This window comes from Lactuca saligna, chromosome 9 (genome assembly GCF_052625555.1).
Source record: "Lactuca saligna cultivar CGN05327 chromosome 9, ASM5262555v1, whole genome shotgun sequence".
In the NCBI taxonomy this organism is placed as follows: Eukaryota; Viridiplantae; Streptophyta; class Magnoliopsida; order Asterales; family Asteraceae; genus Lactuca; species Lactuca saligna.
In genome coordinates, this window is record NC_136425.1 from 70,297,033 (window position 1) to 70,314,635 (window position 17,603).

The following is a 17,603-nucleotide window of genomic DNA, read 5'->3' on the forward strand; positions in this document are numbered from 1 at the left end:
TTTTCAATTTGAAATGATGTTTTGTTCAATTAGTTTTGATTATCTACACGATGATATATAGATATAGTGAGTATTATTGTTCCATGGTTTTAAAGTTTTATTTGTGTAAATTACACAATGCATATTCTTATAACTTGCATTTGGTGAATGTGAGAATTCTTTTATTGTTATGCTTACTGATCACTTGAATTTGGTGTACGTGCGTGGACGAGTTTCAAGATCAAAGGATTTCATAAGCAACATGCCTAATGAAATTCTACTTATGATATTGTCTCTAATTCCCTTAAAGGATGCTGTGGCCACTGTAATTCTGTCTAAGAGATGGATATCTGTATGGTGTAACTTAATCCATCTCAGGATCGATGGTGGTGAAAGGTTAGACAAAATAATCAAGATTCCAATGTTGCGTGATCCAGTGCAATCAATGTACATCAGAAAGGTGAATGGTGTCATTAAAAATCACAAAGGTCCTCTTGTTCAAGAATTCCAGATTCGTTTCGATTTGGATTGTAGAAATAATCGTGCTATCGATTATTGGCTCCAGTTTGTGCTGAACAAGAAAGTTCAGACACTTGAACTGGATTTGATGAACCACGTCAAGTTTCGTATGCCTGCTAATTGCTATGACTTTCCAATACATTTTTTGACCGAAAATTGTAGAATATTTTTGGAGCTACATTACTTGAAGAAACTCGTATTGATGGGTGTTAATGTGAGAGAAGCAATCCTGCGGAATATACTAACAACTTCTCCACATCTTGAAACACTATATATGTACCCATGACTCAGGATACATGACACATGTTTAGTTGGTGGAGAACCTCTTAAACTGAAATATTTTGAAATAACAGGTTGTTCTAATATACGATCGACTTATTTATATGAGTTTGACCTTGTATCGTTCACCTACAAGGGTCCAACAATAGATTTACGTCTAGCTCATCTTCCAAAAATGAAAGAACTTGATATTTGCCTAGGAGCTGAAGGGTTACAAAATAATATATTCAGACAGATCGCATCTTGTGTTTCATACATTCAAGTTCTTTCCCTCAAGGTATTACAGTCGGTTAGTATGTAACTATGTATCATCTCTGGTGTGTTTCTTACCGTTTATGAAAATATTATGAGAGCATTGTCTTGGCTTTTTAGGAACGTTTGATGCTTAATTCCATTCCTGAACTACCAAATGTGAAGAAATTGAGGCTCACAATTGGAGCATATAATGATAACTGCTTGCTACGTTTCACTTACATAGCAAATGCATGTCCATGTTTGGAGACCTTCATGATTCAGGTATTTACACTATGTCCAATTATCGAGTTAACCGAACCATGCTACAACATGTTTAGGATAAACAAGGAAAGACATTAATCATTTTCTTGTCCAAATATCTTTCCCTTATATTAGAAAACCATCATCAGATACACAAATGGTAAGAAAGAAGCATAGATGTGGACAATTATCTAGATCTTTTGGAGTCGTTTTCTTATGATGCCATTGAGCCTTTCACTTAGGTTTCTTATAACGTATGTGACTAGGAAATTAGGTGTTGCTTGTGATTCTCTTGTTAATGCTGCAAATTAGATGCAATCTACAACTTTGTCAAAGATTGTGCAATACGATACAAAAATGTCATTAAGTTATCATTCCTTTTGCAGCTACTCTGGGGGTCACCCATCTAGAGGAAGAGGAAAGCAAGGCGTTACTCCACTCCTACTCGGCCCTATAACAACCTCTGTCTACTTGAACTCATGTGGTATTATGGACGGATGAGTGAGTTAGAACTAGTCACTCGTATAATCGAAAACGCTGCTGCACTGAAGCAAATCGTGATTGATCCTCACTGCCAAGGTCGGATTGGAAATACACCTGTAATGAAGTTGAAGAAGAACTTGAAGATTGAGGAAACTGCTCGAACTTATGCCCAGAGCCAGCTCAAATCAGTAACACCTCAGGGAGTTAAATTGGTGATTCTCTGACTTGCCTTTGAACTCGCAACCAGTGTTTGTTGTTTATGTATGTCAAATTCAGATAAACTACCATAGGGTTTTAATTAAGAACAAGGCATATCTTCTTCCTTTTGTTTAATTATAAATATTTTATTGGGATGAAATATACATTTCCCTTTTAACTCTCTAAATCCTCTTCTAATAAAAGACTCCTTAAATTACCACTTGTTGAATATCTACGCCCTTTATATGCCACGTGTCCTTCTTAGATGATGCCTCTTTTCTCTTTTCCCGCTCAAATATTTTAGCCGACTTTATTTGCTGTAAAATAAATTTTTAACCTTCTTTATTTCCCCTAATTTTCCTCCTCATTTAGTTTCCTTTCTTATTACAAATGCACCCCATAAAATCAGTATGAAATCATCATCAACAAATCAACAATTAATTCGCAAGAAATCACGAAACATAATCATCTCCAAAATTGAATCCATTTGACTAGGTTTTATTCGACTTCATATCTCGTCAGAATTAATCCACGCTTCTTCTCTTCGTTTCTTACCCACCAAGCTCCTCCAATTCCTTCCTCTTCAAGCAGCTTTCGACAGAGATAGGTGCAAATACGAAGATTAGATATGTGAGATCTCACTATTCTGCATTGGTTTTGTTTCAATGGAGATTTTCGAAGGTAAAAACAGATCTAATACAAATATTTCATTGTAATTTCAGTTTCATGACTAATTCTATTGAACCCCTTTCACAGTTTTGGTAATTTAAACTCTATCATCTGTTTGTTGATTGTAATCATTTTGAAATTTTTTGAGTTGTGTTCATTTATATTTTGTTCTTAATGCAGGGCCTTCATCGTTGATCTTTGCTGATGGTGGAGATTGAAGTTAATTTTGTAATCCATTAAATGAAACAAAAATCATCCAATCTTTTGTCACGCCAGGATTTTTGAACTATTGGATCCTCAACTACTTTCATCTATGTATGAAAGGAAGCTGCTAAAACCTTTTCACCTTTTTAATTTGGGCAGTGAGGTCTTTTTAGTTTGGGCCAGTGAGGTCTGGTGTAAGCAAGTGGTTCGTAACCTAAAGGAAATAATCTATTACTTTTTGTTTGTTTCTCCCATATAGCCTTTCTATCATGGTCTCCACGATTTGATGATATTGTATGATTGGCCAGAGATTTTGCTTAGATTGAAGTCATATCTAGATGAGACACTATTCAAAAGTTGAGTGAGAGAAGTTTAACAAGATATGACCTTTTCTTAGTAAAAGAAAATTGAAAGAATTATACTTCAAAGATAGATATGTTTGATGGTTATGTATGATTTATTATTTTATCTTATGCTTACGGGTGATTTTAGGAGTTAATCGCCCATATATTATCAAAGTAAATCCCATGAAGATATTGGTTATTGACATACTCAGAATTGTATAGCTTCTTTTTTAATTTCCCTAAAAAGTTACATGGGAATCCATCAAATATGTATGTTTGCTGATATGGATTGTTTACTTATGAATATCATGAATTTTTGTCTTTAAGTTTGTTTTATTTGTGTTTTATGGCAGGAAGAGAAGGGTGGGTGATTCCTAGATGTTTTTTTTTCTTTTTAGCAGTGCTTTACAGCAACTGGTTAATGTGGCTACTTCATTCCATTTCAGCTTGATATCGGTCAGCCCCTACCTGATCCTGTGTTGCTTTTGGAGTAAATAATTATTGGACGCAAGGTACATTTCTAATATTAAATTGATAACACTATAACATATTTTTGGTTAATTAGCATTTTTCACTTTATGGTGATGTTTCCATGATTTGATAGTGAATGAAAATGTACAAAATGGATTCAACAACAATATGGAATTAGAAATCAAGCATAATTATGGACAAACAGGTGTGTGTGTGTGTCTATATATATATATATATATATATATATATATATATATATATATATATATATATATATATATATAGTGATTTATCTGTACTATAATTCTAAAGTATTTGACCTGAAATGGTTAAAAATTCAAATCTATCTCCAATACAAATAAGCAGAGGATTTTATTATTTTTACTTTAAATGTTTAAGAAATTTTCAAAATAGAACCAAGAACACCCCTTTGCCTTCCAAGTTTCAATACAGTGTGTCATGTTAGATATGGAGGGAATGGTTACTTCCACTTAAAACGTTGGAAGATTTTAGTAAGTAAAATAAAGTAAAAGAAATTTTAACATTAACTTGAATACCAAAGGCCCAAAATGTATGTGTACCATCACCATTCATTTCGGATTTCTATCCTTGATCGTTGCAATGTTATCTTCTTTTAGGTGGGTTGTTAAAATTTGGAGTTTGGACGTGGCATTGAAACTTGCATATTCGATAAGCTTCATAAATTTGCCACTTCTAAGGTTCAAAACATTAACTTTAATTCATCATTTCAATTTTGTATTCGTTTTAGTTTTTAAACAATATGGTTTTCTTTTCAATATGTCAACACATGTTGGTGGGAAATGCAAGCTTGGTTGCTGCTTGGTGTCACTCACTCCACTGGAGGTGATGATATTGATAAGAACTCTATTTTTACAGAAACTTTAATTTATTTATAAATTTTGCAAATATCTTTAATTTGTGAGCTTTATATCAATATAACACGTTTGCATAAACATCTTGTTGGTTCCACAAACATCCTTTTGAAATCCAATCCTTTTTTTTTTCTAATTTCCTATCAATTTTGGTCCGAGTGTCGTCAAAGTTAACATTTAACTGTCAAAATTATATAATGACCACAGGGACCAAATTTGTTATGTACCCTAATATGTGTTATTTGTTTTCTGGAAATTAACCTTTAGAAAATTTTGAATTTTTAGTCATGGATCATGCTCAAATGATTAGTTATGGATTTATATTTTATGGTTCTTATGAATTGTTGCTATGTTAGGGGAATACTGAGTGCTTGTAATGATCTTTCACAATATTACCGACAAAATATTTAATTTTATAAAAAAAAATGAAAATTTAGGATTAATGATTTTGCACGTTGTTAAATTTTAATATTGTTTTACTTTCCTTTGCAAAACATAGTATTTATTTTTGGACTTTTTTAGTTTTATTTTAACACTGATATTTTATTTTCTACCGATTGTGATCGAGTAATACATAAGAGCTTTGTATAATTAGACCAAATGAATTAAGCAATGTCAAATAAAACAAAATTTTCAAGCCTAATTTCCTACATAAACCAAAACGTCTTATGATAATAGAACATTAGAGTTCTACATTTATATCGAAATCTTACAAATTTGCATTTTGAAAGACCTTTCGGAGTCACTTTTTGAAAAGGAGAATATACTGAACCTAATGTCAAAGGGGGTGATATAAATCTTGAGGATCATTAAACATGAAAACAATTTTTTTATTTGAAGTTACGAACATGTGTATCACACGGTTAACATATCAAACTTTGTAAATAAATTAATGATTTGTAAATTAATGAATAATGATTCTTATTTTTAGTCAATACATTATTTTACTTCGTGATCCGTGGTTTCCACGGGTTATAACCTAGTATGCCTATTAAACACAATCTCATAAGAGTAAAGAGGACTGTTTGCTAATCTTTTCTTAAAAAGCCTTCATTTTTTTTTTTACTAAAACAAACAACTATATCTTATGGCAAACTTACATGACTTGGTTGTTATTTATTTCATTTGAATTGCTTCCTATAAACTGTGTCCATGTTAATAGATTATTATGCAGTGGAATACATAATTAAATCACAAAATAATTATATCATATAGGGAAAATGACACATATAGCCCACAAACTTTTTAGGGTTGACAATTTTACTCACTTAAGTTTTTTCGTGGATTTATGAGGGAACCAAGTTGTAGGAAACCAGTCTTTTTAGTTTTTTTTACTTGTTTTAGTTAGTTTAGGTGGTACATACACAAAATTTTGGGCCCACCTCTCTCTCTCTCTCTCTCTCTATATATATATATATATATATATATACACACACACACACACAGAGAGAGAGAGAGAAAATATCATCTTCTATATTTCTGTTTATATGCATATCTTATATCTAAATGCATAGAGTTCTAGTGATATGAGGGCTAAACGTATCAACTCCTATGCAGTCATCTTGCTCCTCCAGACTCCTATTTTTTCTAGGTATAACCACAACTTAGACCCCTCCTTACTTCATCCTGCCGAGCAACAACACCACAAACAACCATTTGTGAGTTGCTTCTACCCTCAAACACCAGATCGGCCATGACAATGGCCAAATCGAAGTTGAAGGCCACCGGAAATCGACCTCCCCACCTCCTTTTGTTGGTCTTTGCAGCCTTCCCATCACCGATCTGCCTCTTCCCTCTTCATAATCCTGCTGGTCGGACTGGAAGGCAACAATCTAGAGGTCATCAGAATAATCCCTACGACCATTGCTATCATTTTCAGTCTCTACAACTTCGATTTAAAAGCTTGATCTCCGGAAATCGGTTTCTGTTCCACCCTCCACCTTACCGGTTGACTTCAAAGATAACCCCCCTGAAGCCGTTGATCCGCCTTGGCCCTTTTCCTTTCACGTTTTCTTCTAGAAAAATGAGACAAACGAGAGCATGGTCTAATTTCCTTGAGATTTGTTTTTGCGATGAATAGAATTTGTTGATCCGCCTTGGCCCTTTTCCTTTCACGTTTTCTTCTAGAAAAATGAGACAAACGAGAGCATGGTCTAATTTCCTTGAGATTTGTTTTTGCGATGAATAGAATTTGATGGAGTGAGGGCTAGTCAAAAGCACCACCATCAAAGAAGCCTCCTTGAACTCTCCAAATTAAAGAACTTAAACTGAACATAGTTGGTGATGTGGCAAGTTTGGTCAACAAATTGGAAAAATTCATAGTCAATTTAGGGGAATTGGTCAACAAATGCAATTGTGGCAAAGGGGTAACCAGGTGACCCCTCACTTTGGCCAAAAGGACTTAATCAACCCCACAAAAAGGACTTGGTTCCCTCATAAAGTCATCAAAATAGTTTAGAGACTAAAAGGGTAAACCTTAGAAACTTCATAGGGCGTATGTGTCATTTCCCTATCATATATTACTATTATTGTCTTTAGCAATTAAAAAATGCTTCCCGAAAATACATATACACACAACCAGGGTTAAAAAATTTATGATGTCATATACTTCTCCTTGTGTACCTAGTTTTCATTATATATAATCTAAACACTCAATTGATTATTTTTATTTATATTTTCTAACGGTAAAATGGATGTTAAAATATGCTTGGTTTTTTAGCGATTCGTTAATGATACAAGGGCAGAATCAGTATATTTTTTAAAATATGCTTAGTTGGTTTTTTTTTCTACTGTCCTCTCATTTTATCAATTTTTATTGCAAAATTGGTGCCGACCTCCGACTTTCATCTTTATTTTTGTTTTTATGTGTTTGAAAAGCTCAAGACAAGTGGTAGAATTATGATGGAATCCAAGTTACAAATTTCAAGAAATTTGAGGCTGCTATGATTACTCGATCAAAATACATGGATATTTTGTGTATGAAAGCTCAAGATAGGTGGCAGAATTATGATGAGATACCATGGTTCCATACTACCCTTGGGTATTTGTTAAAAAAAATACCAATTTAGGGGCTACAAACATATGTCATAATCTTTGGTGTTCCCAAAAATTGTTATTTATGCAAAACACTAGAGTAGTAGTTGTAATTCTTGTTGGTGTTATAGGTTCAATTAGTTATGTTGTATGGTACAGAAACCTGTTGTGTTTGAGTCTTCATAAAAATGATGAACATCTTCAAGAATACTTTTGTAATTGTCTCCCATATTCAAAAGATGGCTTCTATTTAAGGTGTTCTCCTCAAATATAAAAGTTGGTTGCTAATTAAATGAAGTTAGTTACTATCTTTATATGTTTGCTTGAGATTTCAAGGTTCCCAACACTCAAGCCAATTCTCCTCCAAAGGTATATAAGTCAGTCTGGCTATTTCAGATGATTGCATCAAGGTTTGTTGCTGTAAATTGCTAATATTAAAGCATTTCCCCTTCACTCTTAGCCTGTTGGAGAAACAACCCAGAAAAAAAATCAACATGCAGAAATGATTTTTGCACGCACATACATATGAAGAAGGAGAAGATGGGTTCTTGAACATAAAAGTAATATTTTATTATAAAACTCAAGAGCAACATTTACATATTACATTGTATTTTAGAATATTAGGATTTATCATTACCTAATACTTTACTTAAATCTTGCCTGTGGTTTGTATCCATATACTTACAATGAACCCGTTCATATATTGAACTTCTGAAGGTTTAAGTCTAAATAACAATACGTTGTATTTAGTCCACTTAAATACTGCTCCGATACCATGATTGAAAGACCCACACTTTCTTATGATTGAGAGAACCCCTCTCTAAAATTTAACTACATCATATTACTCCAAAACATGCTACATGCATATTTATAAACAATATTTTACATTAATAGTTTAATTACAAAAGACTGGATACAAACTGACTATTAAGACTATTACAAAGTATTATATTTATTACATAACTACCCAAGATATTATGTTTTACACATACATGAACACTAATTACAAAAGTAATAGTATTATCTATTCAAAATCTTCTAACAATATATGTCTATATTGGATCCTTATTACCTGCAATGGTTAAACACTAAAAGGGATAAGCGGTGACACTTAGTGAGTTCAATAATAGATACAATATGACGTTATGCCACACACACACACACACACACACACATATATATATATATATATACATACACACACACATTTCAATATGGTAGAAGCAAAGAGGAACAAAGAACAACAAAGGCATATGTGAATCATGTGACAAGGTTTCCATATCAATCAATGAGACATAACAATTTCCATACTTGATATACATCAATAAAGCTTCGACCCAAATGGCATAGGAGACATACACTTTCCGATAAATATTTTGGTAGATTTCAGGCTTTCAACCCTATCTAACCTTCTGCCAATGCCATAGAGGTAGAAGTCATTCTCTTACGAGACATGCTCTACACGGCCAAAGGCTACATACCAATACCAATGTGATACTAGTCATTTTACTGATCACATGGTCAAGGGTACAACTTTTGCTACCATAATAACATGAAATAATAATAACACGGAAAATAACATAGCACATATAACACATAACATACAATTGTTCTTATAAATTGAACTAACCGTGAATTAACTGGATGTTAAAATAGTAATTTGGGTAGCACTTCGTTACTATAATTAACTTTCTTCGATGAAAAACGTGAGCTTTATTGAAAACCGGGCCTTGCGATGGTTGAGCTAAACCAAAAAGATAAATTTCTCGGGGTCTTCGGACACTTAGGGATGTTCTTCGGGGTGTTGGGTATGATCCCGAGGCTTCAGGGGAAGTTGGAATGGCTTAGAAATGATTTTAGGAGTGAAAAATATGAAATTTTATAACATTAGCATGGATGGTTCGCACCCTCCTATTTATAGAGCGAGGCTCGGATCTGAAGGGAGGAGGAGAAGCCATGCGACAGCTTCATAGGTGGGGGGGGGGGGGGGCAGGTGGCGAGTTCGAGAACGAGACACGGGGCGAAACGCAGTAGTAGATGTGAGGGTCAGATGTCAGATGCGAGGGCAGCACACGCGTCGGACTTCGGTTAGACCTCCGCATCGGATGACTCATCAGATCAGACACGGGGGACTTCGCGGGCGAGGTTGACGTGGCCGAACCCTGGCCATGCGAAATTTCTCAGATTTTGTGATTTTCTCGGTTTTTGTGTCCCACACTTCAAAAATCCATAACTTTCGCATACAAGGACCGTTTTTTATGTTCTTTACATACACACGTAGGTGAAATTATGATCTACAACTTTTGTGTAGACTTCGTCGGCTAATTTTGAGTTTATTTTTTTATTATATATTTAATAGGCTGGGACAGGAAAAGTCCGTTAAAAATTCATAACTTCTTCATCCAATGTCCGTTTTCGTCTGTCTTTTTACCGTTGTACTACTATTGATTAGATATTCGATTCTTGTTTAGGTTGCACCGGCTAAAAATCGCTCGATCTTTATTTCAAGTTATTAGTTGTCTACTGCTATTCTGAAACTTAAAAAAATCATAACTTCCTCATACGAAGTCAGATTTGAACGTTCTTTTTATGAAAATTCTTGGTTTAATGAGTACTACGACTTTCATTTAGAACACTAAGGCTAAAAAATATTTTATTGAAAACTCACTTTTTATGCTAAATAGTGTTTGCCGGTTTAGTCGCGGATCTTCGATTGGTCATAACTTCTTCGTTATAACTCGAATTCCGATGAGGTTTTCGCCTAAATGTTTCTAACGAGATTCTTTACAACTTTCAACAATAAAATTTTACTTATTTCAAATTTTATATTTTCGTGAAATTTCAATATTTGACATTTGATTGTAATATCATAAGACTTCCAATATTTTCCGAGTAATTCTAAATATAGCTTTACTTCATTTCTAGTAAAAACCATATGTTAGAACTCAACGTTCAACATCATATAATATTTCATAATATTATTTATTTTTAGACTACAAAACACGATAACTGAACATGTATGTTACACCACCCCTCACAAACTTACCCTAAGATCTACACCATATATCTTTCTTGGTTATCATAACCAACATCGAGGCTTTCATTGTTTTGACCTTGAATCCGGAAAAATAATCGTTTCACATCATGTTTTTTTTCAAGAAATTTTTTTTCCGTATAAAGCCATGACACCCAACAAAGCACCTTCTTATTCTTTTCTTGACGAACAATGTGACATAAATCCCACATCAAGGGATTTTTGATTGTTTGAATTTCCCACCACAACCACCATCGATACTAGCAATGATTCCGGCAGACATATTTCTGCCAACGACAACCACTCGGCTAGCTCGACTGTCAATAGCCCTCTCACACCACCTTCTTCTTTTTTCTCACGACCACTTAACACCGCCAACTGACTCTCCCTCATCATCTGCCGCCGCCTCGGTAGCATCTACACTCATCTCACATAGTCCTCCCACTAACTCTCCACCATCTCCTCAACCAACTCACCCTATGGTCACCCGTATTCGTGCATGTATATTCAAACCTATCTCTCATCTCAATCTATACACAATCCCCCGAGTCTCCCCTTCCTAAGTCTCACCTTCAAGCTCTTAGGGACCCCAATTGGACCATTGCCATGAAGGACAAATATCGTGCTCTTATTTTTAATGGTACATGGATCCTTGTTCCAAGACCTATAGATGATAACATTGTGCGCTCTATATGGTTATTTAGAAAGAAATATAACGCATATGGTACACTTGAGCGATACAAAGCTTGCTTGGTAGCTAATGGTAAAAGCTAACGCCTCGGCATCGACTGTGATGAGACATGTAGTTCGGTTTTCAAACCGGCTACGATTCGTATGGTTCTTAGTGTTGCCACCTCTTAAAAAGGGTTGATTCATCAGTTAGACGTAAAAAAATGCATTCTTACGTGGTCAACTGGATGAAATGGTTTACATACACCAACTGCCTGGGTTTAGAGACATTACACATCCTGACCATGTCTGCCTATTGCAGAAGTCTCTATATGGTCTGAAACAAGCTCCATGGGCTTGGTTTCATCGATTTGCATCATATATCACCAAGACATGTTCTACACATAGTTGTTGTGACTCTTCACTATTTATATTTTGTAGTGGTACGAAGATGGCTTACTTATTGTTATATGTTGATGACATCATTTTGACAGCCTCCTCTACAGATCTCCTACAACGTATCATTTCACTTCAAGCATCGAAATTTGCTATGAAGGATCTTGGTGATCTATCTTTGTTTCTGGGCATTGCTGTTACATGGGACTCTAATGGTATATTCCTTTCTCAACGCAACTATTCGTTGGAAATCTTGGAGCGCGGAAACATTTTAACCTGTAACCCGCGTTGCAAACCTGCTAATACTCAGTCTAGACTAGAATCTTCAGGCGATCCTATCACTGGTCCGACACTATACCGAAGCCTCACAGGTGGTCTCCAGTATCTCACATTTACACGCCTAAACTTATCATATGACGTGCAACAAATTTGCCTATTCATGCATGATTCCCATGAACCTCACTTTCATGCTTTTAAACGTATCTTACGATATGTTCACAGGAAGTTAGACTACAAGCTTCAACTTAATCACTCTCCCCCCACAAATCTCGTAGCCTATTTTGATGCTAATTGGTGGGGTTTCCCTGACAAACGTCGATCCACCAGCGGCTACTATGTATTTTTGGGTGATAATCTTTTATCTTGGTCCTCTAAACACCAACAGACCGTTTCATGTTCAAGTGCAGAAGCCGAATACCGTGGTGTGGACAATGTAGCAGCCGAAACCTGCTGGCTACGAAATCTTCTTCGTAAGCTACACACTCTTCTTTCTAAGGTAACCATTGTTTACTATGATAATGTCAATGCTGTTTATTTGTCTACAAATCATTTTCAACATCAACACACCAAACACATAGAGATGGATAAATTCTTTTTGTGTGTGACAAGGTTCCAACTGGTCAAGTCAGAGTTCTACACATATTCATACCAATATCTTTTCACTTGGACACATACATCACACATCAATCTATGCGACATCATTCAACTGAAATATAATCAAAAGATGGAGAGGTATATGCGATTACGTAGGCATGTCTCCACCTTTCATCTTTTTATTCTCACTCTCTGGTCTTTCTATGTTTTTTGCAACACCTTCAAATATTGAACCTTGGTTGCTACAGGCCACAAGGACTCAAGAACCTAGGGAGCTCTCATACCACTTTGTTAGAGAAACCACATAGAAAAAAAAAGATACAAAAATGATTTCTACACGCACGTGCATATGAGGAAGGATAAGATGGATTCTTGAACAAAAAAGTAACATTTTATTATAAAAATCAAGAACAACATTACATATTACATTCACACACACACACACACACATATATATATATATATACATATATATATATATATATATATATATATATATATATATATATATACACAAAAAAAATCAGTTGAGAAACTGAACCAACACAACCCTTCAGAAATGTTGTAAATTTCTGAACCATCATGACTCTTTTTTGATTGATTACCATCACAACCAATTATTTGAGCATTACATAGCTATAACTAAGAACTTCCAGAATTAACTACCTATTAAAATTACTAAACTAACCGTATATCTATATTAGATTTCAACATAGCCTTGGTGACACGTTTTTCAGTTCTGTATTTGTTTTCAAGCTATGTGGTTTTAACACTTTGTATTGTTGTCCAGCTTCTCACTGGCATTCAATTTCTCTATGTATTTACTTTTCGGTAAAATAAAGACATTAATTACGAAAAATTACCTTATCAATGTTTTTATATAATAGGTCTAATTGTGTACGGTTTCTTTTGAGATAACCATATTTTATGTATGTAAATGAAGTCCGGTAGGTAGCGAAGGATAATGCCCTATTTGATTTTACCAATGAAAACATAAATAAAACAACATAGTTTTTAGTATACGAGTAATACTCTATCCGTAATTCAATACAGATTCTTGCGTAACTTTACTCTATTAGGGGGATTCTATTTGCCAGTTTGTAGTAGTTATACAACAACAAACAATGAATACTTTTCCACAAAAGTATTCAATTTCAATTCTCATGTCCTTACAACTTACTTAAAATGGTACATCGGAATAAATGTTTCGTATAATACATAATATCATACGTACCCTCGTCTTTTATGCTCACATGCTATAACGCCTAGTTCCTAGTATGCATTTAACTCATTAATTTATTTATTTTGAATGGGTAACTCGACGAGTTGGTGGCCCTAACTTGTTGAGCAGAGGGCAGATTATACGTGGGGTTTAAGCTACCTACTCGACGAGTCAAGAGCCTTCGACTCGATGAGTAGATCGGCCAGAGTGAAACCCTAATTTCAGGGTTTTGCACCCTAATTAAGCTCCTTACCCCCCACCCATTGCCCACATTTCCAGCCTCCCTGTCCCAAACCCTAATCCACAAAACCCTAAAGTGTTATTTGAGAGTGTGAGACATTCTTAGTGATGTTTTTGTTCTTTTGAAGCTTGTGGAAGAAGAAGAAGATAAAGGGCTCAAGAAGGGAAAAGTAGATCTAGAAACTACATGCCATTTTCTACATTTTCTAGTAATCAAGTTTCTATATTGGCTATTAGTTCATTAGATCTCTTTATGTCCATCTTTATGAGGGATTTTGATCCAAGATTAAGAGCTTTTGGAGAATGATCGATCCAAGTGGGTATTCTTCAAGATCTAGGACCTAGAGGGGCTGGTATGACATAAAGGTGCAAACTTTATGCCATTGGAGCCCCTATGCAAGCCTTAGAGTGTCATATTGACCTTTTTAGCCCCAAAAGGCCATGTATATGGAAAAGGTGGGAACTTTAGGTGTCCATTTAGTGTTTGGGGTGTAGATTTGAGGTTATGAGCTTTATTTGGGTGTAAGGATGGCATGAGGACCAAGTTCTAGGTCCCAAGGAATAAGGGTTTGAGCTAAGCCCTTTAAGAAGAGGTACTAATGGGTAAAGTTAGAAACTTTACCCATAAAAAAGCATTGTAATGGTTTTTCTGAAGTGTGAAACTTGGATTCGAAGTGTAGGGGATTAAGATAGCCTAACCAGAAAGGGGAACTCGGTGAGTGTAGAAAGGGATTCGACGAGTTGAGTCAGGTTATCCCGATTCTATACCAAGTAGAACTCGATGTGTATGTGAAGGGACTCGACGAGTTGAGTTGACTGGGAGTTGACCTTGACTTTGACTTTTACCAAGACGTTGACTTTGACTAGGGGTAAACTGGTCATTTTATCCTAAGAATGATTATCAAGTTTTGATGAAGTGTTATTGTGAAATTGATAGCGGGGGAGTTGTCGGAGCAGCCTTCAGATATTCCTTACATGAGATTTTACAGCTAGCATACGAGGTGAGTTTTCCTCTAGTAGGAACAAATCTAAGGCACCAAGGCCGACCCGTTTAGTTAGTAGTAGTTCCAGACTACGGTCTGATGTCGACCGGGGCTCGATGTAGGTTTATATGTTTTTCTGGATTTGGATTCGATGTCAGGGCGGTCCCGAGGAATGCTTGTATGCTTGATGTCTTTGTGATTCTTACATGTGTTTCTACTTGTATGTTTTCAAACATCGGTCCGATGCTGGGGTGGTCCTGGTGAATGTTAGTATATTTCTGGACTACAGTCCAATGTCGGGCGAGGCCCAAGGAATGTTTTAATATTAATGATATATGCTTAGGTTATGTGTATTATTTGATTGTGTTCACATGTATTCCGAGATGTGCTCGATGTCGGGTGAGGCTCAGTGCTGGGATGGGCCCGATGCCGAATAGGGTTTGATGCCGGGAGGGGCTCGATGCTGGGAAAGCCGATGTTGAGCCTAACTCGATGTAGTAGGGGCGGGGCCCGATATATGTTTATGTGATATGTGTATGGTATGTGGTAGTTGGGGAGACTCACTATGCTTCGTGCTTATAGTTTTCAGTTTTGGTTTTAGGTACTTCCATTAGCAAGGAGAAGAGCTCGGGATAACTGCATGGCACACACCACAACTTTTAGCATGGGAGGATTCACTCTGATATTGGACATATGATTTTGATGCATTAATAGATGATATCAGATTTTTGAGATACACGATTTATGACATTTTGATACTCGGGGTTTTGTAATTATGATGTTTGACAAATATGGTTTTTCTTAAATAATTTAAATTGAAATTTTTTGACCATATTTTTGGGATGTCTCAAATGCCACCGACATATAGGGTGGAAACCCTTCACATGGCTATCCAATTTCTCAACATATTACCATCCACCTCAATAAAAAAAATGAAACATCTCACTTCCGTATAATAAAGCAACACCCCAAACTACACTAACTTATGTGTTTTTGGATGTCTTTGTTTCCCATACATCCAATACCCTATAAACTCTTACGTAGGCGTAGATTTACTATGTTCGACGGGGTAGCACGAGATACCCCTTAAATGTTCCTGTAAAATACAAATTTAGTGAAATTTCATTAAAATCCGTCATAAATTCTTTGGAAATCGATCACAAATCCATAATGAATTCGTTGTCAATCCATCATAAAGCCTAATAATTGTGAGTTTAGTAAAAATTCATCGGTTTATTAGTGATTTGGTGATGAAAACTGGCTTTAAAAATGAGTTTTTTTTTTTTTTTCCTAGTAGTGCAACCTCTATAAAATTTGTCCAGCCCTTGACTTTTCTTTATGGATTTGCAACTACTCTCACCTAGTTCCGTACCATGCAACTTTCTTGGCTACCCATCTCATCATCATGGTTACCGTTATGTTGACTTACCCTCTCACAAGATTATCATATCTCGTCATGTTACATCTGATGAAAACACCTATCCTTTCCATTTCATTACTGGAACTAAATCACGTCCTTATACCTTCATTGATGATTAATATGACACCCCTCTCCTCTCTCGGTTTCACCACCAAACTGAACTCATTATTCCCCCATCATCACCTTCAGACATTCCTTATAGGGACACACCCTCATCTATTTCCCATTAACTATTACAAAATACCTTAAAAGTGTTAAATAAATTAAATGGTAAAAATTTGATGATGATTGTGATAGTTTCGGATCTAATTGTTATATCAAATGAAAAAAAAAAACAATCTTTTTTACATGACAACGGTAACTAGGACTGACTGACTCAGTGATTATCATGTCAAATAAGAAAATAATTCTAGATCCACAATTTGCTTGAAACTTTAACTCTGTCAATCATGTTTTCAAGAATAGACCAAATCTCATACACGAAGTCGGTTACAAAGAAAATGATATTGCTCAAATTAAGTACGATTGAATGATAGTTTAAAAAGAAATTAATTCCGACCAATTTTAAATTGAGTATTTTTCAAACCGTGAAAGTCACTAAAAAAACTAGTCAAAACCGACCAAAATAAAAATATTGCATAACTTGATAAACAGATAAACAAATAAATATGTTTGTTGCTCAATGTAATTAAAGTAGATAATATCACTTGACTTTAATCAACATGATTTTGGGAGTTTCATCCTCTAAAGAAAGAGCGGTTCCAATTATAACTTATAACAAGAAACTAAAGGTTACATCTAGACCGATAAAGACCACATGAGCAGTGACTATGCAATGTGTAATTAACATTTATCTGGAATGCTGTCAAGAATTATGAAACATTTTAGCATAGTAACAAATACCTTTTTCAATTTTACATCAAGTTTTTTGTTTGTGATAATAAAATGATTTGGTAACTAAATAAATTAACAATCAGGAACATGATACTACTGTGGTTCACATTTTTATAAAAACTATAAGGCTTTCTTAGATGACCAAAGTCAAACATTCGGCCATTAGCCATGTTTACACCATCCATGGATGTACCACCACAGTAGTTGTCTTGAAAAGGGAGGACATGATCTTACACCCATGGTGGTTCATCACAATTAAAACATACATCAACAACAACAATGTTTACAGGCAATTTTAAAGACAA

At 35.1% G+C, this 17,603-nt stretch overlaps 1 protein-coding gene across 1 annotated transcript; it reads left to right on the forward strand.

Annotated features, from left to right (window-relative positions):
* The first annotated feature begins 241 nt into the window (after window positions 1–241).
* LOC145016466 (putative F-box protein At1g58310) lies at window positions 242–3,541 on the forward strand. The gene is made up of 4 exons (XM_078974775.1): window positions 242–605; window positions 852–1,054; window positions 1,150–1,293; window positions 3,524–3,541. The coding sequence occupies exons 1-4, from the start codon at window positions 242–244 to the stop codon at window positions 3,539–3,541; spliced, it is 729 nt and encodes a 242-aa protein (XP_078830901.1).
* Window positions 3,542–17,603: the final 14,062 nt, after the last annotated feature.

Bases quoted from the DNA above. Each gene is read 5' to 3' on its own strand.
- LOC145016466 (XM_078974775.1), top strand. From the start codon at position 242: ATGCCTAATGAAATTCTACTTATGATATTGTCTCTAATTCCCTTAAAG. The intron at 606-851 runs GTATGCCTGCTA...TTGAAATAACAG, and splicing joins GATGAACCACGTCAAGTTTC to GTTGTTCTAATATACGATCG. The intron at 1,055-1,149 runs GTATTACAGTCG...TTGGCTTTTTAG, and splicing joins TTCAAGTTCTTTCCCTCAAG to GAACGTTTGATGCTTAATTC.